Raw genomic sequence first — 27,849 nt, 5'->3', positions numbered from 1 at the left:
TAAGGCCAGAAGAAATTAACTGAGGGAATAAATATAGGAAAACAGGAGGCAAAATTACTTCTATCTGGAGATAATATAGATTAGACAAGCCTGGAGATTCAATAAAAACATTAATTGAAACAATTAGTCATTTCATAAAGAAGTTGAATAAGAAATCAACCCCCAGTAATAGGGCTTTCTGCAAATTACTAACAAAACCCAAAGAGGAGTTGTCTGTTTTTTTTTTTTAATTCCATTCAAAATGGCTACAAAAATGCATAAGGTCTCTGGGAATCAATCTCTCAAAATACCAAATTCTCTTTACAGAAATAACTAGGGACTGGCTGCACCTGGGGCTTGATTGGTAGAGGAAACTCCCAGGTGAGAAAATTCCCCTTCCAGTGCAGATCAGCACCTCCTCTGTAACTTAAAAAGTCTTAAAAAGAGGGGCCAAGAGCCCTGACAGGTCAAGTGACCTGCCCAGCATGGCCAGTATGTGTCAGAGGTAGAATCTGAACCCAGGTCTTCCTGGCTTCTAGGCTGGCTTTCTATCTACTGTAAAGTGCTTTGCAAACCTTAAAGCTCTCTATAAATGTTAACTGTTATTACTGTTTATTATTACTATTGTTGTTGTTATTGTTATTATTTTTGCTAAACCACATTGCCTCTTACTTTATGGAACCGGATAAAACAATAATGAAATCAATCTGAAGGAACTGAAGAAACAATCTGAAGGTCCCTCTCAGGAGAAATTACTTTTTTAAGTAAGAATTAAGGAGACCGAACATCGCCACAGTAAGCATCAAAATTAATTGGCCCCAGTTAAGAAAACAGAAAAAATTGGGGCTGCTAGGTGGCATAGTAGATAGAGCTCTGGCCTTGGAGTGAGGAGGACCTGAGCTCAAATCCAGCCTCAGGTACTTGACACTTACTAGCTGTGTGACCTTGGACAAGTCACTTAACCCCGACTGCCTCACCAAAAAAGCAAAAAAAAAAAAAAGAAAAAATTGACCAATGGGAAAAACTTGGTAAGCAACTGAACACACCAGCCTAGTGTTGACTAACCACTAGGTCTCCTTGTCTGACAACCAGTGTTGGGAAAATTGAAAATGCGGTTTGGTAGAAATTCAGCTTAGACAAACCCCACGAATTATAAGCGGCTCCAAGTGGATACTTGACCTAAAAGGTCACAATGATGCTACAATAAAGAGGAGAATAAAAGAAGGAACTTTTCCTAGCTAATGACAGGGCAGGGATTCTTAACGTGGAGGTCTGTGAGCATTTAAAAACATATTCTGATAACCATATTTCAATATAATTGATTTCCACAATTCAATACAATAATTCTAATATTCTGTGCTAATGCATTTAATCTTTTAATATTTTTATGTATTTCCAACACAATTGGTTTACTTTGTAATCCTATATATTTTCAAATTTTTATATTTAAAAAACATTATTCTGAGAAGGAGTTCACAGGCTTCACCAGATTGCTAAAAGGGGCCCACATATAAAAGGTGAAGAAACCCGAGTTTAGGGAATGCATTCTTAACTAAACAAGGAATGGAAGTGATCACAGAAGATAAAAAAGGCAGCTCTGAACATATAAATCAAAAAGCCCTCGCATAAACAAAATCAATGCGGCTGGAATTAGAAGAGCAGAAGTTCACAGGCAAAAAAAAAAATCTTTGCAGCAAATTTTTTGATAAAGATCTAATATAAGGGCAGCTAGATGATGCAGTGGACAGTGTACCAGCCCTGAAGTCAGGAGGACCTGAGTTCAAATCTGGCCTCAGGCCAAACACTTGCCACTTACTAGCTGTGTGACCTTGGGCAAGTAACTTAACCCCAATTGCCTAAAAAAAAAAAAAGATAAAGATCTAATATATTTATAGATGTACTATCTATCTCTCTCTATATATATCTACACAGAGCATATATTTTCATAGCTATATCTATATGCATGTAGGCAGATATAGTATATTTATAAATATATATATATAATGGATATATGAAAACATGTATAATGTGCATATATATATGTGTATGTTTTTACATATACATACACATATCAATATAAACAAAAGCTGTTTCCCAGGCAGTTTTCCAGAGAAGAAATGCAATCTGTCAACAATCATATTTTTAAAATGCTCCAAATCACTAATAAGAGAAACATAAAATAACTGAGATTTCACCTCATATTCAGAAAGGCACAGGTGATAAAAGAGGACAACAATTTGGGCAGGCAATCTAGGGGGAAGACAGGCATCCTAATTCCCTGCTAGTAGAGCCATGAATTGGTCTACCAAATTCTGGAAACAAAATGGGATTAGACCCCAAAAGTCATCAAACTGTACATACCCTTTGACCCAGCTATAATACTCCAAGGTAAACAGCCCAAGGAGGTCAAAAACAGAGGGAAAGGTCCGAAAAATATATATGTTTACAGCAGAATCTCTCACAGGATGGATGATGCAGTGGGTGTCCATCAATTGGGTCATACTGACTAGTGGGGGTATGAGAAAGTAATGGAATAGTTATCTCCCTAGGGAATTAGGAAGATGAGAAACTACTGGGGAAAAAAGGGAAGATATGAATAAACTGATACAGAGCTATTAAACAGAACCAGGAGAACAATTTACATGGAAACAATGTAAAAGAAAATAGTACTGAAAGGACTTGGGAATTCTGATCCATGCTGTGACCAGAGGCACCTCCCTAAGGGATAAACTTGATTTGTTTTGCTTGAACATACTCAGTTGTTACAGGGAAGAGGTCCGTTAGTGGAAAATACCAATAGCTAGAGTTTTTTAGGGGCATTAATTTAAAAAAAAATTAAGTGCATAAACACAGGAAAGACCTAATGAGAGGACAGAGAAGTACTCTGTCACTATAATCAGCTATGTGAGTTATTAATGATAATAGTATTCTAAGCCAGAATTGGGACTAGGCAGGCAGCTGCTCAGAATATATGTGATGGGAGGAGGAGAAATCCCGGTTCACTTTTTAATATTCTTCTTTTAATAAGCAAAGGTATTTTTATGCCAGAAAATTCTGCTCTCAGTAACACCGGCCTTTACTTTGTAATAATTCAAAAACATCAGGCAAAAGAGTGACTATACAGGAGGGAAGATGTGGGTCTCAAGCTTGCATGGAGTAGCTGGTGCCCTAACCTGAGTGGGGCAAAAGCCTACAGGATAGGAAATACATCATTTTTTTTCTTGTCATGCTGTTTGTATAATTGGTGACAGCCTCCTTAAATGGATTTCCCAAAGTCTGCCCTGAGCACCCACTCACCTTCCCACTGGGCTGGGTTAATCTTAAAAGTTCAGAACCAGAAGGGACTTCAGAGGTCCAGTCCCCTCATTTTATGATTATTCCACCTCTCACTCTGTGCAGTAGTCCCCTGTGCCTGAAACATTCATCTTCATCCCAGAATCTTCCTCTTTCTTCAAAGCTCAGCTCAAGCATCACCACCTCTGTGAAGCCTGCCCGGATTCTCCTAATTGTTAAGTCTTCCAAGTAGAAGAATGTAAGCACTTTAGGGGGCCTTTCCGAACCTCAGTTTCCTTTTTTGTCTTTTGTAGCCCACAGGCCTTGCCAGAAATTATTAAATCTAATTTAATCTCAATGAGGCCTTTCACACAATTGGCCCTGAATCACTACAGGGCCTCACAGCACAATAAACTTTTCATCTATGTTTGCTGCACTCAAATTTACCCCTTACTACCCTGGGTGATTTGGGCAGAGATAGGTAACAAAGGTCTCTTATCTGATGGCAGGAAAAATAACGAAGCTCTTCTAGGATATTCTATCATCTCTCCTCCTCCACTTTCTCAGAGGAGGAGTAGAGGGGGGAGGGAGAGAAAGGAGAGAGAAAAAAGCCTCTCTCCTGTGCTACAGGTGTCAATTGACAAGGGAAAGGCTCTAATTAAACATGCCTCCTCAATTAGGCTGAATTAGTCATGAGGCCTTAACAAAAGAAGCACACAGGATGGAGTATCACGCCGGGGACAGAAGATCTGGAATAGCTGGTCACGGCTCTGCCAGGGAGATGAGTTCAAATCCTGCCCATCTCCGACATTTCCCAGCTGTGACCATAGAGCTACTGTGCCTATCTTGTGCATACCTGGCTATTTACGGTGGTCTCCCCCATTAGAACGGGAGCTCCTTGAGGACAAGGACTGTGTTTTTGCTTTTCTTTGTATCCTCAGCACTTAGAATGGTATCTGGCATACAGTAAGTGTTTAATCAATGCTTGCTGACTGACCTCTCTTAGCCCAGGTTTCCTCAACTGTAAAATGGGGTCAATAATACCACCCACGTAGCAGAGTTGTTGAAAGGAGGCTTGAGTGTGCATACAAAGTGCTTTGCAAACCTTATCCTGCTATGGAAATGTCAATTACTATCATAAGTCACTTGGCTTCTCCAGGCACACCACCTTCACAACAGTGATATTGTGAGGATTTAGTCAACGAGCATTTATTAGGTGCCTACTATATGCCAGGCACTATGCTAAGAAATGGATCAAAGGAAGAACTATCTAAATGGAAGTTATTAATAACATCTTTAAAAGATCATTAACCTGAGGTCCCTGAATTTTAATAGTAGTATATATTTCAACAGAATTGGTTTTCTATGTAATCCTGTGTAATTTATTTTATGAATGTAAGCACATTACTCTGAGAAGGGGGCCCAAAGGCTTAAGCAGACCTCCAGACGGGGTCCAGGACACAAACATGGGTAAGGACGCCTTTAAAACATCTATTGACTGGAGGAAGTAATGTTTAGTCAACTCTTATGACCACCATTGATCAAAATCAGCCAACAGGGTGAACCTAGATCAACCAATCCATAAGCATTTACCTTGATCACTTGCCATATATATGACAGGCACACTGCTAGCCCCAGTGAAACTGTACAGAGCTCACATGCCATCGGGACAGGTAACTGGTACACATAGAAAAGTATATTAACACAAGGCAGTTTGTGGGGGGAGGACCAGCTGTACGGATCAGGAGCAGCTTCATGTAGGTGGTGGTGGGTGAGACAGGCTTCTAAGGAAACTAGGGATTCCAAGTGAAGAGGGAGAGCACTGGAGAGAGGGAGGGAGGGAGGGAGAGAGAGAGAGAGAGAGAGAGAGAGAGAGAGAGAGAGAGAGAGAGAGAGAGAGACAGACAGACAGACAGACAGACAGACAGGGGGGAGAGAGAGAGAGAGAGAGGGAGAGAGAGAAAGAGGGAGAGAGAGACAGAGAGAGAGGGAGAGAGGGAGGGAGAGACAGAGAGAGAGGGGGAGAGAGACAGAGAGAGAGGGAGAGAGAGGGAGAGAGAGAGAGAAGGAGGGAGAGAGGGAGAGAGAGAGGGAGAGAGAGACAGAGAGAGAGGGACTGAGGGAGGGAGAGACAGAGAGAGAGGGGGAGAGAGACAGAGAGAGAGGGAGAGAGAGACAGAGAGAGAGGGAGAGAGAGAGAGGGAGGGAGAGAGGGAGAGAGGGAGGGAGGGAGAGACAGAGAGAGAGGGAGAGAGGAAGGGAGAGACAGAGAGAGAGGGAGAGAGAGAGAGGGAGACAGAGAGAGAGAGACAGAGAGAGAGGGAGAGAGAAGGGGGGGAAGAGAAAGAAAGGGAAGGAGGGAGAGGGAGAGATAGAGAGAGGGAGAGACAGAGAGGGAGAGAAAACAGCCAGGAACCCTGAGAAGCTTTTCACCCATAAGAAGCTCATCACAGGAAGTCAACCTCCAGCTCTGAAAAACATTCCAATACAGTGTGTGAGTCCTCTGCTACATACATACTCACTCCACCTGGCAAAGTGGGTGGGATAGGGACTCCCAGGTGGGAAAGACCCCTCTACCAAGGCAGGATGGTACCTTCCTTGTAGCTTGTAGTCTGAAATGGGACTTGAACCCAGGTCTTTCTGAGTCAGGCTCTCTATCCACTTTGCCCACTGCATCTGCAGGTGGGGGACAATTCCTAACAGCTTTCATTCCCTAAGAGATCTTCAAGAATTTTCACGTATTCATTCATTCATTCATTCATTCATTTCCACTAAACCACAAACAGAACTCACTTTTTTCCCCTTTTACTATACAGGAGAATGGAACACATGCTTCAACATGGCCCAGTTTCTCATAAACCCCAATACTCCTTGCTAGACTCCAAATCAACTCAACCATCAATCAATCAACAAATATTTTACCAACAAGTGCCTACTATGTTCCAAACACTGTGCAAAGCTGGGGATACCAGCACAAAGAATGAAACAATGCCTACTGCCAAGTATTTATTAATCACCTACCATGTGCCAGGAGCTGGGAATGCAAAGAGGAAAAATACTGAGACTGCCTCTTCCCTCCAAGAGATCACATTCTAATAGGGAGAAATGATACATTCCTAGATAAACACAGGAGACAGACAGGCTGTTCCAAAGGCAATGCAGTTTGAACTTAGTAAGGCTTTGGGGAGATAGAGAAATATATCAATAGACAGATATAGATATTGACATAGATAGATCTATATTAAATAGAAATTAAATATGTATACATTAATTTATACTTTTATATACTTATATATTATATATACTTTATATATATATGCTATATATATGAAGTGTATATATATATGTATATCCTCCACAAAAAGAACTCAACCCAAATCACACAGTGATGCACGTGGGAGTCAGCAAATGGGCAAAACCCCAATTTCTCTCCTCTATTTCACCTGCACATGTTATACGGCCTCCGAGAGGTAAAAAGAAACTTGAAAATCACCTACTGTGGCTCCCTCATCTGTAAGATGAGGAAACTGAGGCTAAGAGCTGTTCTGTCATACAGGTGGCAAGCATCTGAGCAGGATTCAAATCCAAGTCTTTCAACAAATCCATATCTAAGCTTTCACTGACTGGTAACACCAGGCCTACAGCAGGGTCCTGGAGGCAGGCTCTCACAGCCAGGAAGAACACAACTTTTGCCCACTGGCTTTCCTAGACTGTCTAGAAGCTGAGGTGAGAGTACCACTTTTGAGGGAGGAAGCAACTTGTCTGCTATTTCATATCCCTGATGAAACTCAGCTCTCCCACTCCACCTTCATCTATTCCTTGAAATACTCTGCATTTTCCCAGCTGAAGGAACCTACAATTCTATTGTGGAGAGAGTTTTTGGAAATGTTTCACTATCCCTCGTGATAATCAGACACACTAAAATGGGAGCTCATAACCTTTTGTGTGGCACTGACGGTCTGCCAAACCCCCATCCCCTCTCAGAATCATATTTTTCAATGTACACTGCACAGGATTATAAAGGAAACCAGTTACAATAAAATGCAGTTGTCAAAATATCCTTTTTTAAAGTGGATGGACCACTGGTCTCTAAGAACGCTTGTCCTAAGAGACAAATCACAGCCCAGACAGCCTGACAGGGACAGAACCAAGGCCCCGGCAGTCACCTGCTTCTACCTATCGGGAGAACATCAAATCTCCAGACAACCAGAAGTAAGCTGGAGCCTTGTGATTCGACCTGAGGCCCTGGCCCCCAGGTCAACTTTGGTCTTTGTAAAGATTAACGGCTCTGGGAAAATAAGGGAGCCAGAGGCCACAGGTCTCTGAGGATCTAAGCAAACACATGGTGGGGAAAAAGATATGCAGAAGAAAGAAAAGCAGGGAGGCACAGGAGATGGAGAGATTTTGTTCCATGAAAATTCCAATGTTTAATACCACACAGATTAGCCAGCAGGCAGACAGGGAAGGGCCTACTTAACCCCCACCTCAGTTTCTTGTCTGTAAAGTGAGGGGCTTGGACTAATTAGCTGGCCTCTAAGATCCTTTTCTGTTCTAAATCCATGATCCTGCCAGGTGTCCAACATCCCAGTCCACGGCACATAGTAGGTGCTTATTTACTGAGCACATAATAGGTGCTTAGTAAATACCAGGTTTTAACAAGGGCCACACTGAAAATTTGGTCCTAATCTCTGTCACCCAAGTTATCTCACAATTGAACTGAGGCCAAGCAGTTGCTCTCTTTCCACAGGAAAATTAAGATACTGATGTTAAATGACTTGGAGGAGATGACTTTGAACAGCAAGGTGGGAGGGAGAGGACGACCACACTCAGATCTGAAGCACAGGGTTAGGGGCTACCTGCTGGTGAACTGCTCAGACCCTCCCAACCTCCTCACTAAGTGTTAGTAATAACTCATTTCTGTAACACTTTAAAGCACTTTCCAGACAACTCATTTCTGGAACACTTTTGGGAGCTCTCCTCTCAACAACCCATCTAGGTCGGTAGTGAAAGTATTTTTAGGCCCATTTTACAGATGAGGAAAGGCAGGGGGGAGGGGGACTGACTGAGAGGTGAAGTCACTTGCCCAGACCACACATAGCTAGTGTCTGAAGAATGAGGCAGTCTGCCTACCTCTCCGAGTAGCAACAGCATCTTATGCTTCCCTATGTCTCTGAATTACAACATGTTTTTACATATTATCTACAGTATCTACTTGGAGCCTTAGAATAAAAACATCTCTGAGAGGCTGGGCACAGACTACTCAAAGTCAGACTCCAAGAAGCTGGCTAGGAACACAGGTCTGTTAATATCTAATCTGCACCCAAGAAATCAGAAACAGAAACACCAAGGGACTGGACCAAAAATTGTCACTGGACACTTGGAAGCCTATTAGGGAGACAATCAATTCTCCCCTCTCCTTTCTGGTCCCTCCGAGATCAGCTCCGTGGAAAGAGTGAGGGAGCTGCATGTTGCCACAGGAAACCTGCCAGTTTCAAAGCACTCAAGGTGGGGCAGAAGCTTGCCACTGAGACATATTTGATCCACAAGAGAAAAGATGCCTTTACAAGGGTCTCTCCTCCTCTCTTACATCTTCGAGGAGCCTTTGCTCATCTCTCTAGTAGTTAGGGGGTCTCTTCCTTTCCAGATTATATAATGTTTATTTTTCTATGCAAATGTTGTTACATCGCCCCACCCCCCACAGTGGGATGTAAACGCCTAGAGCACAGGGGCGGCTTGGGGTGTAATGCTGTCCAGCACAGTGGGAATGGATAGAGCCAGTGACTGAGTCAGGACGCCCAGGGTTCAAGTCTCAACTCTTGACACATACAGGTTATATGACTGACTGAGTGATTTAATTTCTCAATAGCAACCGATCGCCTTCATTCTCTACCAACGAAACTGCAGGTTCTGGCCAAAAAATAAAAGAAAATAATAACAACAACAACAAAAACGTCTCCAGCATATTGTACAGTGCCTTGCACACAGTAGGCATTTAATAGGATGCAAAGATAAAAAGAGGCAGAAATTAAAACGAGTTACTGGTAAACGGACAAGGAAGCTACAAAGAGCAACAATCATTCATTCAACCGCTGCTCTATACCACGGCCCGGGGCAAGATGCCAAGCAGGTGAAGGGGTGGGGGACGGTAGAAGGGGGCTTAGCTGTTAAGAGGGCTAGGGGCCCTCTTCCCCAGGATTAAGTGAGGGTTTTCTACTCCCAGACACAGGGGTCTGTGTAAGGGGTGATGGGAGGCGGGTCATTTCAAACCAAACCTCTACATACAGGAAAAACGTGACTTTTTTTCAAGGATGCGGACCCTGTAGGAGGGTGTTCAGTGTGTGTGGAGAGGGAAGGGGGGATTAGGGGTATCTAAGAGTACTCTCTCTAGCTGCTTCTTCTGCACAATATACATTCCCCACACACAGACACACACATCCCGAGCCCCCATGCTCTAATCCACAAGGAGACGCAGCCGGGCCCCTGCTGTCTGCAGGGCTACCTCTTCCTTAGTGCTGCCCCGCGCAGGAGAGTGGCGTGGGGGAGTGTGTAAGGGGGTGTTTTCTCCTACCCCCACCCCCCCAAAGAGCTTCAGCAGAGGGTGGACCAGCTTGGCCCAACCGAGGCAGGCTCGAGTCAAGCTCGGGGCAAATCCCGCGCCCAGCACCTGCGCCAACTCGGAGTCACGTAATCTGACCCCAGGCCGGCTCCGACCGGACCGTGCCCCCGGCCTCCCCAGGGCAGCCAGTACAGGCCGATCGGAGAGGAAAGGAAGCAACTTCCCCCCGGCAAGGGGCGGGCTCCCGGCCAGAGAGGGCAGCGAGCGTCCCCGCGATGCCAGACTGCAGAAGTTGCAAACGAACCAGGAACTTCTCGCTCCCCGCGGGCGCTCGGGGAACCCCGGGCCGGGCAAGGTGTACCCCGCCCCCGCTGCTCCCCGGAGGTCCCACGGCGCTCAGCCAGCCCCCCAGCCCGGCGCTGCCGCAGGCCACCTTACCTGGCTCGGAGGAGCTGGGGGCGAGTGCATTCCGCAGCCCCGGAGGCAGGAGGCAGCCCCGGCAGTACCAGGAGGAGGAGAAGGATGCCGTGCGTACAGCCTGGAACAATCTTCCCCTGCTTCTCCCTTCTCCTGTTCCTCCTCCTTCTACTCTTCCCAGTCCTTTCCGCAACTGTTGAAGGCGGCGACTGCCCCGGTCCCGGCCCCGCCCCCACCCTCTCCCGTTGCTGGGGCGACCCGCGTGGGCCGAAGGTTTCTTTGTATCAAAGCTTCTGTGACATCACAGGGCGCTAGGGTGTTGGGATTCGAAAGGGGCGTGGCCTCCGAACGCCCCTGGGTGGGAGGCCCCAAAGCGAGTAGCGAAGAGCCAAGCGCTGGGGGTCTAGAGCTGGACGGGGCGGGGCTCAGGTGGGCAGGCCAGCCCCAGGTAAAGACTGCGGGCAACCCAGGGGACCAAGGGGGGCCGGCAGGTGGCTGCGGAGCCCCAGGCTGACTGACTGCCGGGAGGGGGCGGGGCTTAAGTGGCCAGGAGCTCGCCCCGAGGGTGGAGCTCCGGGCTTGGACTCAAGCAGAGTGGCCCGAGCCTGAGTACTGCGCTGGAAAGTTAATTCCCAGCCCCTCCTCCACTCCACCCCCATCAGTACCTATTTGTCAGGCGAATCCTCTGCAAAACCCCTTTTTGTCCGCATGCAGTTCCCAGTAAAAGTGCCTTGGCTCGGCGGAGAAAACCACGCCTTGCTATTTTTTGCGTTACCTGTATCTGCAGAATTCCTAAGGGTGGGGCCTGAAGAGAGGCTGCAGACGCGGGGAAATGAAAACACCGCGGGCCTGGGAGGCAAGAGGCTGGGACTTTGTTCCCCTGCCCTGCTCTGCCCCTGGTTGGCTTAGGCAAATCACCTCCCTCTCTCCGAGCCTCAGTTTCCTTTTCTGTAATAAAATGAGAAGGATTGCTAAAGTCCCTTCTAGTTCGACCAGTCTATGATCTTCGAATATTAGTTTGTTTTTAAGTCGGGGGAGGGGGAAAGAGGAGAGCAGTTCTGATTTCATTTGTGTAACGAATTCCCAATGAGGAAATCCCCTCCACTAGGGTAGATCAGAAACTTCTCTACCAGGTATAGTCTTTGGAGAATTGTTTGGGGGCACCGATACTTTAAATGATTCAGCCACGGTGTCAGTATGACTGCCCGTTGGTGTCAGGCAGGACTTTGATCCAAAGTCTTCCTGACTCAGAAGTTACAAAAGGAAAAAAAAAAACACCACGAAATACATTCGATTGTCAATTATCCATACCATTTAAAAGATCTAGGGATTCGCATAATCCCGAAAAGATTACGATCCTTTAGTTGCTTTGCTGAGCATCTTAAAAACAAACAAAAAACAGTAAGCAATTTACCTTCCTAATCGCTTGTGTCTTCGATTAATTTAATAACTCAAGAAACTTCCCGTTGCCTTTCTGTTAAAAAATAGATTCCTCGAGTCATCTTCTGCCTCCATCCATACCTCTGCCAAACTCAGTCCCCTGGCCCCATGTTTTCCCTCCCTTCTCACCTCTGAATCTTGGAACCCCTTGTCCGGGTCAAGGCTCAGCTCACATGACACCTCCTTAAAGAGGCCTTTCCAAATTGCTCCAACTCAGTCATTGGGCCATCCCCTCACCAGATCACAGTGAATTACTGGAGGGGGGGGGGGGTGTCGTGGTTTGAGGAGATGGGACATGCTGTGCCCTTTGTGTACATGTTACCTGCCCCTCCCAAAATATAAGGTCTTTGACTCGTTTCACTTTTGTATCTATTTCCACAAGACTTAGCCTAGACTGCCAAATGGAGTCATGAAGAATCACACTCAACTGAAAATAGCTGAACAAACAGGTGGGTGGCAGAAGGAAGTCAGCTAAAGCTAGAAATACAGCTTTTACACAAATAATCAAGCAGGTAGAGTAGTGAAGTATTGGCCTCAAGAAGATCTGGGTTCAAGATCTGCATCTGACTCATACTGGGTGAGTGATTCCTGGCAAATCACCCAGCCTCTCCAAGTTGCAGAACCTATAAAGTTAAAAAGGATCATGGGCTTGGATTTGGAAAGGACCTCAGAGGCTATCTAGACCAATCCCCTTATTTTTACAGATTAGGAAACTGAGGCCCATAGAGGTTCAGTGACTTGCCCAGGGTCACCTGATTGGTATGTCTTAAAGGCATGATGAATGGAGGGAAAAGGAAGAGGAGGCAAGGAGAACAATTAGGAGGCAGATGCCATAGTCTCCAGCAGGAGATGATGAACTAGAGTGGCTTCAGGAGTGGAAAGAAGGAGATGGATTCCAGAGATACTAGGGAGGGACAATAGACCTGGCAACTGAGTGAATGTAGAGGGGGGAGAGGGAGAGTGAAGAGTCAAGGATGACTGGGCTTTTGAACCTGGGTGCCTTGGAAAAGACAAGGAAATTAGGAAAAGGGGAAAGTTTGAGGGAAGGATGAGTTCTGTTTTAGGTACGCTGAGTTAGAGATCCTTATAGGTCATCCAGTTGGAGAGATTCAATATGGCAGCACAGGACCGGTGTTCAGGAGAAAGTATTGACCTAGATATGTAGATCTAGGATAGAGATGATACCCGAACCCATCCATGAGGGCCAATCAGTAAGAAAGAGAGTGTAGGGAAGAGGGCCCAGAACAGAGCAATGTCAGACACTCACAGCTAGAAGTATGTTATAGATAATGGTCCAGGAAAGGAGACTGAGAAGTGCACATCTGGTAGGTGGAAAGAGAACCAGGCCAGATCAGTGCCAGGAAAAGCCAGGGAGGAGAGAGTGTTTGGGGGGAGGGGTGCTCACCAGCATCCCATGTTGCAGAGCCCTCAGACTTGAAAGACAAAAAAGGACGTGGATTTAGCGAATGAAAGATCACTAGTCACCTTGGAGAGGCCACTGAGGCTACATTTGCAAAAGGCAAAGAATGAGTGGGAGCTGAAAGGGTGGAGGAAATTACTGCAGCCAGCTTTTTGTAGGAGTTTGGCTGTGGAGGGGTATAGGATGATATAGCTTGAGGGGACGGAAGGATCAAGGGAAAGTTTTTTTTTATGGCAGAGACTTGTGCATATTTGTAAACAACAATGCTACATAACCCAGGATGTAAGGAGAGATTGAAAATTGGGAGGAGAAAGGGGACCATTGAAGGGCAGCCTCCTGGAGGATGGTAGAAGGGCTTAGACAGGAGCCAGTGGATAAGGAGAGATTGAAAATTGGGAGGAGAAAGGGGACCATTGAAGGGCAGCCTCCTGGAGGATGGTAGAAGGGCTTAGACAGGAGCCAGTGGATAAGGAGAGATTGAAAATTGGGAGGAGAAAGGGGACCATTGAAGGGCAGCCTCCTGGAGGATGGTAGAAGGGCTTAGACAGGAGCCAGTGGATAAGGAGAGATTGAAAATTGGGAGGAGAAAGGGGACCATTGAAGGGCAGCCTCCTGGAGGATGGTAGAAGGGCTTAGACAGGAGCCAGTGGATAAGGAGAGATTGAAAATTGGGAGGAGAAAGGGGACCATTGAAGGGCAGCCTCCTGGAGGATGGTAGAAGGGCTTAGACAGGAGCCAGTGGATAAGGAGAGATTGAAAATTGGGAGGAGAAAGGGGACCATTGAAGGGCAGCCTCCTGGAGGATGGTAGAAGGGCTTAGACAGGAGCCAGTGGATAAGGAGAGATTGAAAATTGGGAGGAGAAAGGGGACCATTGAAGGGCAGCCTCCTGGAGGATGGTAGAAGGGCTTAGACAGGAGCCAGTGGATAAGGAGAGATTGAAAATTGGGAGGAGAAAGGGGACCATTGAAGGGCAGCCTCCTGGAGGATGGTAGAAGGGCTTAGACAGGAGCCAGTGGATAAGGAGAGATTGAAAATTGGGAGGAGAAAGGGGACCATTGAAGGGCAGCCTCCTGGAGGATGGTAGAAGGGCTTAGACAGGAGCCAGTGGATAAGGAGAGATTGAAAATTGGGAGGAGAAAGGGGATCATTGAAGGGCAGGCTTCTGGAGGATGGTAGAAGGGCTTAGACGGGAGCCAGTGGATAAGGAGAGATTGAAAATTGGGAGGAGAAAGGGGACAATTGAAGGGCAGCCTCCTGGAGGATGGTAGAGGGGCTCAAGTCAAAGGAACAAGTAGAGGGGTTGCTGGTGGCAAGAAGAAGGGGCTCCTTGGGGCATCTAGGTGGCGCAATGGATAGAGCACCGGCCCTGAAGTCAGGAGGACCTGAATTCAAATTCAACCTCAGACCAAACGCTTGACACTTACAAGCTGTGTGACCCTGGGCAAGTCACTTAACCCCAATTGCCTAAAAAATATATATTTATAAAATACATATATAAGAAGAAGGGGCTCCTCTTCCCTGGATTCTGGAGAGAGGTATGATGTTGGAATGGTTTCAAGTGTGGAGCTGAGGAGGAGATGGATGGCCTCACTTTTTTCAGAGATGTATGAGGCAAAGGTTTCTGCTGAGAAGGAAAAGAGTTGGGTTGGTATATGTGGCTTGAGGAATGAAGAGAAGGTTTAGATCACAACCTGTGGGGTGGGGCATGGAGAGTTGATCAGGAAAAAGTAAAAGGATTGCCTTGAAGCAGAGAGCCCAGTTGAGAGTGGATGGCTCTGTCTCACTGTCATCTCTTCCAGAGCCCACTGGGGACTAGGTGGAAACCAGGCAACTGGTCAAGTGAGGGCCAAGATGGCAAGAGGCAGTGTGGTATGGTGGAAAGAGCCCTGGCTGGGGAGTCAGAGGTCCTGGGTTCAAATTTTACCTCTGATCCTTCTAACTTTTGTGGCCTTGGACAAAGCATACTGTCATCAGCCTCAGTTTTCTCCTCTATAAAATGAGTCCTTGAATTAGATGGCCCTGAGGTCCCTTCCAGCCACTGACCTATGAGCTTAGGACATACTGGGGGCCACCATTTGGCAAAACAGTAACAGTCTGGGTAAGAGAAAACGAGGAATGGGAGTTGGTCTGACTCCTGAGCAGAATGTGTTCAGGAATCATCAAAAGCTAATGATCATCTGGACATTGGAGATACTTAAGGCCATCAGCTGCCCCAAGCAAAACACTGGCCAGCTATGGCCACAGAAGCATCAGAGAACACAGTATCAGAGCTCCTTGTGGGCCCCTTGAAATAATTACAACTCATGTAAATGTCTTTATTCCTTCCTCCCTCCTTGTGGCCATAGGGTGTGAGCTCCACTAAGAGATTGACTGTCCTTAACTGAGCAATGGTTGGCACTTGGGGAGTGGCACTGATGGAATCAGCCTTGACTTGAAATTATGATTGTGGGGGGAGGGAAGGGAGGAGAGAAGAGGAGAGATTAAAGAAGGGGGAGGGGAGAAGAAAGAGAGAAAGAGAGAAAGGAGGAGGAGGAGGAAAGAGGAGAGGAGAAAGGTAGTGCCTGGCCTTGGGTGGCGGAAGGTTCGGTGCCTTAATGCCGGCACTGCTTAGTCGGGGCTTGGGGGTGTTGTGAAGAAAGTTGCAGTTTGGGAGACTAGACCTGGTAGGGGAATGTTGAATGTGGCTTGGGAGGGGTGGGGCTGCAGCAGTGCAGAGGATGTGGTGAGGGCTGCCGTTACCAGAGGCTGGCTCCTCCTGGGCTCTCATAGTCCCCTGGTTCTAGGCTCAGCCCAGCCTTCGGGCAGGGGGGCTGAAGGGGAGCTGGAAGCCCTCCAGGGCTCTGGGCCTTCTTTTCGGAATCTTAGGCTCAATCCAGCAAGCACTGACTCCGGGCCTACTGTGTGCTGGGTAAGGTGGCATACAAAGACAGAAATGAAAGTCCCTGCTTTCAAGGAGATGACATTCTACAAGGGAAATGCAATATAAACACCGATTCATAGATACAAAGTAGTTTGGGGAACTCAGAGGAACGTTATCATTAACCTACTGAGACCGGCTTTATCCATCTCAGCACAGAGGTGCTGACCTTTCCATTCAATGAAGGGGCCAGATTCCAATAAAAATTATCGGGGTTGACATTACCAGTAGTTCAGAATTTAACCATAACTTTCACAACTTGTTTTTTTTGGTCCAGACCTGAGATTCCATGGGCTCACGGAAAAGAAACTTCCCCTGCCAATTCTGATTAGCCACTGCTTTGCATTTTATGGTTTTACAGAGATCAGTAATGTGCCCAGACTCATATAGCCACATGTATCAGGCCAGGGCCTTGATTTGCCCAGGGTTACACAGATAATTCAAGCTCTAGGCAGGACTTGAACCCACCTCTCCCTGACTGCCTGTGCTTACTAGACCACAACCTACAATGCTAGAATGTTAATGAAAGATACCTTAGAGAACATCTAACCAAGAATTTCCCTTGTGTCAGAGACTTTTTCTCAGGATAATGTTTTTAAATGCATAAAATAAAACACATAGGATTGCAAAGAAAACTTAATTATATTGAAATTTTATTATCTATAATTTATTGTAGTATTAAAACTTATTTGTAATTAAATATTAATTGTTGGTTATTATATTACTAAATAATAAAATGAGGGAAAACTGACTTCTATTAAAATATTAAAAAAGCATTCACTCAAGAACTATGTGAACACAATTACAAAACATATTTCACACAAATAAAGTCAGATCTAAATAATTGGAAAAATATCAGTTGCTTATGGGTAGGCAGAGCTAATATAATAAAAATGACAATTCTACCTAAATTGAATTACTTATTCAATGCCATACCAATCAAACTACCAAAACATTATTTTATAGAGCTAGAAAAAACAATAACAAAATTCACCTGGAATAACAAAAGGTCCAGAATATCAAGGGAATTAATGAAAAGAAATGCAAAGAAGGTGGCCTAGCTGTACCACATCTTAAATTGTATTATAAAGCAGCAATCATCAGAACTACTTGGTACTGGCTAAGAAACAGAGTGGTGGATCAGTGGAATAGGTCAGGTACACAAGACACAACAGTCAAGGACTATAGTAATCTACTATTTGATGAATCCAAAGACTCCAGCTTCTGGGGTAAGAACTCATTACTTAACAAAAACTGCTGGGAAAACTGGAAAAGAGTTTGGCAGAAACTAGGCATAGACCAATATCTTACACCCTATACCAAGATAAAGTCAAAATGGGTACATGATTTAGATATAAAGACTGATGATGCTATAAGCAAACTAGAAGAGCGAGGAATAGTTTACACGTCAGAGCTATGGAGAAGGGAAAAATTTATGACCAAACAAGAAATAGAGAACATTATGAAATGCAGAATGGATGATTTTGATTACATTAAATTGAAAAGTTTTTGCACAAACAAAGCCAATGCAACCAAGATTAGAAGGGAAGCAGAAAGCTGGGAAATAATTTTTACAACCAGTGTCTGATAAATGCCTCATTTCTCAAATACGTAGAGAATTGGATCAAATTTATAAGAATACAAGTCATTCCCCAATTGATAAATGGTAAAAGGATATGAACAGGCAGTTTTCAGAGAAAGAAATTAAAGCTATTTATAGTCATATGAAAAAATGCTGTAAATCACTATTGATTAGAGATATGCAAATCAAAACCACTCTGAGGTACCACATCACACCTATCAGATTGGCTAACATGACAAAACAGGAAAACAATAAATGCTGGAGAAGATGTGGGAAAAATGGAATACTAATGCATTGTTGGTGGAGTTGTGTACTGATCCAGCCATTTTGGAGAACAATTTGGAACTATGCCCAAAGGGCTATAAAATTGTGCATACCTTTGACCCAGCAATACCACTTCTAGGTCTGTATCCCAAAGAGATCATAAAAACAGGAAAAGGACCCACATGTACAAAAATATTTATAGCAGCTTTTTGTGGTGGCAAAGAATTGGAAATGAGGGGATGCCCATCATTTGGGGAATGGCTGAGCAAGCTGTGGTATGTGAATGTAATGGAATACTATTGTACTATAATAGATGATGAGCAGGCAGACCAGAAAAACCTGGAAAGACTTGTAGGAACTGATGCTGAGTGAAATGAGCAGAACCAGGAGAACATTGTATGCAGTAACCACCACATTGTGTGATGACTGACTGATAGACCTAGCTCTTCTCAGCAATGCAAGGATCTAAGACAACTCCAAAAGACTCATGAAGGAAAATGCTTTTCACATCCAGAGAAAGAATTATGGAGTCTGAATGTAGATGGAAGCATACTATTTGCTCTCCTTTTCTTTTGTTGTTTTGTTTCTTCTTTCTCCTGGTTCCTCCCATTAGTTCTAATTCTTCTTTACATCATGACTAATGTGAAAATATGTTTAATATGAATCTCTAAGTAGAGCCTGTATCAGATTGCATGCTGTCTTGGGGAAGGGGAAGGCAAGGGTAGGGGAGAAAATTCAAAACTCAAAATCTTATGGAAGTGAATGTTGAAAACTAAAAATAATTAATTATTAAAAATTAAAAACACACACACACATTCACAGATTCCAGGTAAATAACCTCCTATTTAATGGAACACCTTCATTTTACAGAATAAAAAATTGAGTCCCAAAGAAACAAACTGATTTACCTACCAAAGATCATGCTACTAATTAATGGCAGAACTGGTAGGAGAACTCAGGCTTCCTGATCCCAGAGCCAAGGCTAATTCCATTATAGTTTGGTTAGCTTTTTTTTTTTCCTTATGTAGATTTCCAGGCTCTCCCTTCCAGGGGGACAATAATGAATGAAATGCCAAAACATTTGTTTTTGCAGTTCTCTTCAGAGAGATCTACAGGAGACAAATCACTGTGATTAATTCTTTTCACTTCATTGATGTGATTTTGCTGTTGTGATGCGAGCTTACCTCCCAGTGACTTTATAGATGCCAAAGATAAACACTAATGGAATATTGAAGAGCAATGCCATCGTACCCAACAGAAGTTGCAGAAAAGGCAGAAAGCCTCTGAGAGTCACAGATGACGAAGATCCTAGCCCGGTATTGTAAGAGGTGGCTGCTTTAAGCTGTTTTCATCATGACACTATGTAACAGGCACACTGAATGTATTGCTTGGCAAAGTCTACCACTCACTAAGAGACTGAGCAATGTACCCGTCGCTGCAATGTGGGGTAACTGGCTAACCTCAACATTAACCAAAATACTTGGTTAAGCAGCGAAACTAAATGAGAAAATATCTATTCTGAGCATTAAATGGCACAAGTGGATGCAAAAAGCATTTATTTAGCACCCACTCCATGCAAGGTATTGCGTATCTCTGGATACAAAGTCAAAAACGAACCAATCCGTGCTCTCAACCAGTTTACAATCTACTAGAAACTAGAGAGATCTAATATGGACTCAGACAGCAAAGTAAAACAGTTTGGCCGCTAGGTGGCACAGTGGATCGAGTGCTGCCGCTGGAGTCAGAAAGACTTCTTGAGTGAGTTCAAATCTAGCCTCAGACACTTACTAGCTGAGTGACCCTGGGCCAGTCACTTAACCTTGTTTGCCTCAGTTTCCTCATTTGTCAAATAAACCGGAGAAGGAAATGGCAAACCACTCCAGTATCTCTGTCAAGAAAACCCCAAATGAAGAATTGGAAAGGATTGAAAAATAATTCAACAACAACAAACAGTAGTTTGAGGAAGGACAGCATTAAAGAGGAGGATTAAAGGAAAATTAACATTAGCCAGTCAACTGAGACTAGTTTTAGCTGTGTAAGCACACCACTGCTGGCCTTTCCAGGTAATTAAGGTGATAGATGTCATCATTAGCCAGCCACACTTGCCATTTCCAGTAGTTCAGAATGCAACCATAACTTAGACATAAAAAGATCCAAATTCTTATGACATGAATGTGACAATAAGCTTCGGGAAGGGTTTAAGGAAATGGCAAACCACTCTACACTCTAGTATCCTTGCCAAGAAAACCCCAAATGGGCTCACCAAGAATGGGATATAACTGAAAACAACTGAATAAAAACAATAAGGGGAGAACATGCATGTATTAAACACCAATGGTGTTCTAGTAAGGTAGCAAGGGCTTTACAAATACTGTCTCATTTAATCCTCACAACAATCCCAGGAGGTAAGTGCTGTTATTATCCCCTTGTTACAGCTGAGGAAACTGAGGCAGACAAGTTAAGTGACTTGCCCAAGCAGCTATAAATATCTAAGGTTAGATTTGAACTCAGGTCTTTCTGACTCCAGGCTCAGCATTCTGCGCACTGTAGCACCGCCTAGCGACCACCAAGTAGCTTCTCTTTCAGAAATGACTCGGAAGAAATCCTGAGAGATGGTTAATTCTGCCAGTGTCAGCCCTGATAAATTAATCCCAACTTTGAGATGCAAAGCATAAATTAAAATCCCTGCTGATTTAAAGAGGCACCTTGTAACTCAAACACCAAACAAGACAGGAGGCAGGGATTCTACAGACAACCTGGCCTTTGTCACTGGGTGACAAAGGTGGGAAATTCCTTTCAAATTTTGGGGACCCTGTTTTTCCAACCAGAAAAATGAGGGACACTAGTTATCTCCTACTGCCTTCCCTTCCTGGAGCATGACTGTCCCAGAGGGCAGAAAGCACTGAGGGAGGCTACCACCGATTTGCATTCCCCAAGCGACAAGGAAGCATCCTGTGCATTTATTAAACTCCTACTGTGTGCCAAGACCTGTGTATCCCAAGATACAAAGACAAGAATCAAATAGTCCTTGTCCTCATAAAGCTTACATTCTGGATCCAATATTTGAGGAAGGAGAAAGGTGTACACGTACATAGACCCCAAAGAGGTCAAAGAGGGAGTTCCCATAGATGTTCAAATATTGATAGCAGCATTTTTCATGGCAGAAAAAAAAAACAAGAAACAAAGTGGGGAGTGGCTGAACAGACTAGTATATGAATGCAATGGGATATTATTGTGCTGTAGAAATGGCGAATATGAGGAATTCAGAGAAGTTTGGGAAGAAATGCATGGAAGGATGCAGAATGAAGAACCAAGGACAATATATTCAGGGACCACCGTAATGCAAAGGAAAATTACACTACAATATCGCAGAGTTCAGCTCAATGATGTGGCCTATACTGATTCCATATGACTACCCTTCTCTCCATGATGGCTGTGTGACTCCCAGTACAGGATGTTGCATTCACTGGCAGACTTGGTTGAAGTCCACTTTTGTTTTGTTCAAGTATTTCTCCTTATTTTAAAGGAGGGCTCCATGGTAGGGAAGAGGCGTGATTATTGGGGAGTAACAAAGACTTGAAAAAACAGCTGGATAGCACAGTGGATAGAGCACTGGAGCTGGAGTTAGGTAGGAGACAGGATTTGAACCTGGGTCTTCCTGGTCCAGCTGCCAGGAGCCTTTATAGATAAGACTTTGAAAAGGAGTGCTCTCAAGAGTGTGCCTGTGAAGCTTTGGTTTATAAGGTCTTGTTCAGGCTTATTGGTGACAGGTTAGGGTGTCATTGGTGATAGTGGGAACCATTTCGGTAAATGATGGTTTTATTCACTCACCCGAACCCAGAAGGTGTCAAGAAAAAGTGAGAAACCAGAGGTTTCTTCCTTAACAAACATTTTCCATGACTCACTAAATCTATAAAGCAGAGGAAGAAGAAGAGAGAAGTGTTGTTTTCATCTTAGTTGGAGGAAGGGGATGAATAAAACAAGTCTGGGCAGTGAACTACAAAGTTCAGATTGTAGAATGTCAGACCTGTAAGGAACCTTACAGAGGTGTGGACAGTGAGGACCAGAAAGGGGAAATAACTGACCTAAGGCCACAGAACAAGATATTACCAGCGCCAGAACCAGAATTCATGAAAAAATGGTCCACCGTGTGAGCACAAGGTGTTATTTATCATACTTGAGACAACTGGTTTTAGGACAAAAATGCCTACTTCTGTGTGGAGGAAAATCTCTGGGGACAAAGATCTTTGGCCCCCCATCTTCATTTCAGGTCTTATTCAATTTTCAGTGCAGTGCACACAGTAGGTACTTAATGATTGTTGTATTATTGTAAGGTACTGAATTGCTAGATACCTAACTAATCTTCCTCTATTAGCCTGCCCTATTCAACAAGTGTTCTGTTAGACCAACACTTTCTACATTCTATATTCTAAATGGATTCATGACTTTCATATTAAACACCACACTATTAAAAAAATTAGAAGAGAAGTAGGTGATGACAGGCAATGTATTCTTAACCATACAAAGGATAGAGGCAATTACCAAAGATAAAGCAGATAACGTGAAATGCTTCTGAACAAAATTAGTGCACCTAGTATGTGAAGAGAAGCTATTGAATGGAGGAAAAATTTTTATATCATATTCCTCAGATAAAGATTTGGTATCTAAGAGATATTAACAGAACATACATATATACACATACTACATATATATCTATATCTATATTTATATATGACTTGTTAACGTTTGCAGGGTGTGGAAAGATAGGTATGCTGGTACATTATTGGTGGAGCTGTGAATCAGGAGAGCCATTCTGGAAAGCAATATAGAATTATGCTAAGAAAGTGACTATAATGACCATGCCCTTTGACCCAGAGATTCCACTAATAGGCTTATGCCCCAAGGCCATTAATAAGAAAAAAAACCTTCATATACACCAAAATGTTGATAGCAGCACTTTTTGTGATAGCAAAGAATTGGCAACAAAGGCAATGCCCATTAATTGGGGGATGGCTAAACAAATTGTACCTATATGCAAAGGATATTTACTTACTTATTATCTTACTCTGCTGTAAGAAATGACAAATATGATCAATACAGAGAAGGATGAAAAAATCTACATAAAGAAATCAGAGACAAGAAAATAACATACACAATGATTACAATGCAAATAGAAATAACCACACAAAAACGTAAAAATCTAAATTGAATGTTGCAAAATTATAAAGCACAAACATGGCTCAAAAGAAGAGATAGGAGAAGCTATCCCCCATTCCCATCTCTTTTTAGAAGAGGTCATTAGATTATAAGCTTCTCAAGGCCAAGAGCTGTCTTTTGCCTTTTTGTATCACCAAGCAATTAATACAGTGGTTGGCAAATAATAGGCGCGTACTAAATGTTGATTGATTGGTGTGATAGGTTCAGCATTGTGATACAATGCACATATTTTCAGACTTTTGTGATAGGTTGGTCAGTTTTGCTGATTTTTCTCTTTTTTTTTCTTTAAAGAGAATAAGGGAGGGCAGCTGGAGAGTGCAGTGGATAGAGCACCAACCCTGGAGTCAGAAGGACCTGAGTTCAAATCTGGCCTCAGACACATAACACTAACTGTGTGACTCTGGGCAAGTCACTTAACCCCAATTGCCTCATCAAGAAAAAGAGAGAGAGAGAGAGAGAGAGAGAGAGAGAGAGAGAGAGAGAGAGAGAGAGAGAGAGAGAGAGAGATTGGGGAAGGAGGATACTGGGAGAAATTTTGTTGATGTAAAAAAAAGCTCAATAAAAATTTATTTTAAAAAAGCATTTTGTTTGCTTGGTTAAGGAGTCTTTGTAACGTTTGGAAACTTTAGTGCTGTCCCCCTTAACCTCTGCAAAACAGACATTCATGATTTCCCTTAGGCAATTTCCTTGGAACAGACTTTTCATCTCTACTTCTTACTGATAGATTTAGAGTTAGGGACCTGAGAGGCCATCTTTTTTTGGCAGATGAGGTTTGCAGATGAGTAACTGGGGTCTAAAAAGGAGGAAGTGATTTGCCCTGGGCCACACCGGCAGGAAGGAGCAAAACTAGCATGACAACCCAGGTCCTCTATCTCCAAATACAGCACCCTACCACCATACCACACCACCTCAGGTAGAAATAACTGGCTCTGTCCCTTATCCTACTTCCCCAGGTAGCATCTCCTGGCCCTAGGAGACTCTGAGATCCTTGAGGTTAGGGACTTTTTTTTTTCATTTTGTCAATAATAATGACAATGATAATAACTAGCATTTATATAGTGCTTTAAGGTTTGCAAAGCAATTTACATGTGTAAGCTCATCTGATCTTCACAACACCTATGAGGTAAGTGCCATTATCTCCATTTTACAGAAGAAGAAACTGAGGTTGAGAAAGTTAAATCATTTGTCCAAGGTCACACAGGATTAGACAGAATTCAAACTTAGGACTTGCGGACTCCAAGACCAACATTCTATCCACTGCACCACCTAGCTGCCCCAGGCCCCAACTTCTTCACTCTGTGTGAGTGATACCCAGATTCTCATAGATCTTGTCTAGAATGCTAGTTACCTGTGTGATTCCAATGCTGTTCTTCTAATCTCAACTCCAGGGCTCTTTCACCACCACTCCCTGCAGTCCGTGACTCTGGGGTTTGCTTTCCTCCTCCTCGGACCCCCAAACGCACATCAGGCCTGAGGTCCCAGAATTCCCCTAGATTAAAAGCTAGGCACTGATGCTAATGTGAGATCACTTCTCAGAAGTTTCCCTGGTTTTATTGCATTGCTTTGCTAATGACAGGAAACTGAAGCTGTGGCTGTGGGGAAGAGAAACTAATTAACAAGGAGGATAATGAGAGCGTCAGAAACCTGTCTTAATTATCTATCTGATGAAAACCTGAGTGCTTCAGGCCTTTCATGCTTCCAGGGCCTTTAATCAATCATAGCTCCCAGCAGGGCCTCTATGATTATTCAATATGGATATTTCCATTGTTGCACGTTGGTTGTTTTCCTCCCAGATGACACGATTATGGGGTGGTTGGCCAGGTCCCTAATTGTGGTGCTCCGAGGCACTGAGATGGCTTGTCCTACCTTGGTGGTAAGGGGAGGGGATTAGGTGCTAATGTCACCTCTGGTCCGATTCTGCCTCAGAACCTTGAGCTCCATGAAAGCAGCTACTGTCTGTCTTTGGCCGGCAACAGAGTAAGCACTTAATAAATGTTTCTTGAATGAATTCATGGAGAATACTTGGTTTCTGACTGTTCTGCCAGCTCTGTTTGGAGATGAGTACATTCAGCAAGGCAATGGATTGGTGGTGTGACACAATGGACAGTCTTGGATGTGGATTCAAATCCTGACTTTACTACTTACTACCTTGAGCAAATCTCTTAACCTTTATGGGCCTCAGTTTCCTCATTTGTAAAATAAAGGGGTCAAACTAGATGAATTCTGAGATCCTTTCAGGCCCTAAGTTGATGATCCCATGAGTTCTGGACTTCAAATCTAGGATGGTCTAGGAATACTGCTTTTGAGATTTGACTGGCTGTGTGACCCCTGCAAGCAGCTCAACCTCTCTGACCCTCTGTTTCCTTATCTGCAAAATAATGATAGTAAAATCGGCAATACCTTTTCCCCAAAACTATTCAAAGATCAAAGGATCATAGATCTAGCTGGAAAGGACCTCAGAGGATATTTAGTCTAGCCCCTTTATTTTACAGATGAGCAAACTGAGGCAGGAAGAGGTTAAGTGACTTAGAATCATAGTCTCACATAGATATAGAGCTGGAAGGGCCCTCAGAGGTCTTGTAGTCCAACCCTTTTATTTTACAAGTGGGGAAACTGAGGGCCAGGAAGGTTAAAGTAATTTGCCTAACATTACACAGAGAATAACTGTCAAAGGCATTCTTTGAACCCATTTTCCTTGTATGACTCAAATGAGATAATAAATGTAAAGTGCTTTACAAATCTTAACTTTATAAATATCAACTCTTATTGATTCTTTATTACTAGCTCTCCTCACCCCAGAGACAGTATTCTCTGTTTGGCCATAGCGCCTATGCTGGATTCTGTACTTGGTGGTCCCTGAAGATACTGAATGAAACCCTCTTTCTTAATCTGCTCTCAGATGTACCTATAAAACCTCCCACCATCCCATCCCATAGCTAGGCCATGAGCAAGCCATGACCCAGAATAATCTCTGACTCAGGAGTATATTTATCCCTGCCCCTACCCCAGCAGTTAAGCCTCCCCCAGAGGGATTTGGGTTCCCTCTCTAAAGCTCTTGATTTCCCTTTCCTCTCTTCTCCATCATGGCTGTCCCTGATTTTCACCGTCATCCAAAAACCTTTGGCAGATATCAAGTGAAGAAGCTGTAATGGAGAGAGGGAGCCCTGGGTCTCTAACATCTCATACTGTATACCAAGATAAGGTCAAAATGTGTACATGATTTAGACATAAAGACTGATACCATAAGCAAATTCAGGGAGCAAGGAATAGTTTACTTGTCAGATCTATGGAAAAAGGAAGAATTTAGGACCAAACAGGAGATAGAGAACATCGTGAAATGTAACATGGATAATTTTGATTAAATTAAGTTTAAAAGTTTTTGTACAAACAAAACCAATGCAACTAATATTAGAAGGAAAGCAGAAAACTAGCAGGAAAATTTTATGCCAAGTATCTCTGATAAAGACCTCATTTCTCAAATATGTAGAGAACTGAATCAAATTTATAAGAATACAAGTCATTCTCCAATTTATAAATGATCAAAGGATATGAACAGGCAGTTGCCAAAGAAATATTGTTTCTTGATCTTTCTAAAGAAGCGAAAAAAGAGATTCTTAATATTTTTCCACACACAAGGGCCAAAAAAGGGAAAGTGACTGGGGGAGAGGCGGGGTAAATTTTTTTTTGCCTTTGATTTTCCCCTCTTCTGAGGATAGAGACTATAGCAGAATGAACTTTTGCTGGGGGTCTAGGGGGAAAGAAGCTTCTGTGCATTTGATGAGCCTTGTCTCTCCTCCCCCTCCCCTGGTCCTGACTCCCTGTAGGTAATGGGTACCTTGGGACAGAGTCATGTGGGAGTTACAAGGGCTGACCCTTAGCTTTCTTACCCACTCTGCCTGAGAGAAAGTAGATTGTCTCAGCCCAGGAATTGGTTGGCAGCGGATTGGGCAAAAGACAGAGACAGAGAGCACTGGGGTCGTAGACTTCAGAATTGGATGGGATCTTTGAAGCCATGGAATCCAGCCCCTTCATTTTACAAAGGAGTGAACTGAGGCCCGAGGTGGTCAAACCAGCTGGCAAGAAATCCCTCCAGAGGTAGAGATTTCCTAGAGTAAGTACTTAGCTCCGGGTATAACAAGCCCCAAAGAGATAATGACTGCCCTCTGGAATCAGCCAATCCATGTCAGCTCAGCGTCTTTGGCAGCACAGGAAGGAAACAAACATTGAGTGCCTACTATGTGCTAAGTGTGAGGCAGCTGATAGTGCCATGGATAAGCTGTTGCTTGCTCTTTGTTCTTGACAAGGACCATGACATCAGGGAGATGATGCCATGACTTGCAAACGAATTGGATTTAAGTGAGGGAGGGCTGTGCAAAGTCACCAGCCTCACTTTCTCCTCCAGAGCCATCTGATCCAGTGGCCAGACATAAATCAGGACTACTGAAAATGGTCCCCAGTGTAATGGATGGCAGGAAGACGTGAGTTAAAATTCTGCTTCACATACTTACAAGTTGTGTGACCCTGGGCAAGTCACTTAACCTCTGTTTGCCTCAGTTTCCTTAACTGTAAAATGGGAATGATAATACTACCTACTTCAGAGGATTGTTGAAAGAACTATATGAGATAACATTTGTAAAAAGTGTTTTAGCACAGCACCTGGCACTAGATAAATACTTATACCCTTCCCTTCCCTACCCTCTTTACACATATTGGTAATTGGAGGCAGGAGGTAAAAGGACAAGGAGTTATTTATATCCTACTCAAACCAGAGGGAATTGCCCA

General features: G+C 43.8%; 1 protein-coding gene across 2 annotated transcripts in view; it reads right to left on the bottom strand.

Moving 5' to 3' along the window:
• RAB11FIP4 (RAB11 family interacting protein 4) overlaps nt 1-27,849 on the bottom strand; it is a 184,432-nt gene that overhangs the window by 57,776 nt on the left and 98,807 nt on the right. Inside the window, exon 1 of one of the 2 annotated variants that reach the window (XM_020963315.2) lies at nt 10,247-10,770. The exons of the other annotated variant lie outside the window; for it this stretch is intronic. Within the exon in view, the coding sequence (XP_020818974.1) occupies nt 10,247-10,276 (30 nt within the window). The 5' untranslated portion in view covers nt 10,277-10,770. Of the gene's footprint in view, nt 1-10,246; nt 10,771-27,849 lie in introns of those variants that run through there. 2 annotated transcript variants of the gene reach the window in all.

The sequence above is a fragment of the Phascolarctos cinereus genome, unplaced genomic scaffold (assembly GCF_003287225.1).
Source record: "Phascolarctos cinereus isolate Bilbo 61053 unplaced genomic scaffold, phaCin_HiC Scaffold_5;HRSCAF=322, whole genome shotgun sequence".
Lineage (NCBI taxonomy): Eukaryota > Metazoa > Chordata > Mammalia > Diprotodontia > Phascolarctidae > Phascolarctos > Phascolarctos cinereus.
The sequence above is the reverse complement of the archived record's forward strand: the minus strand, read 5'-3'. Positions and strand labels throughout refer to the sequence as shown.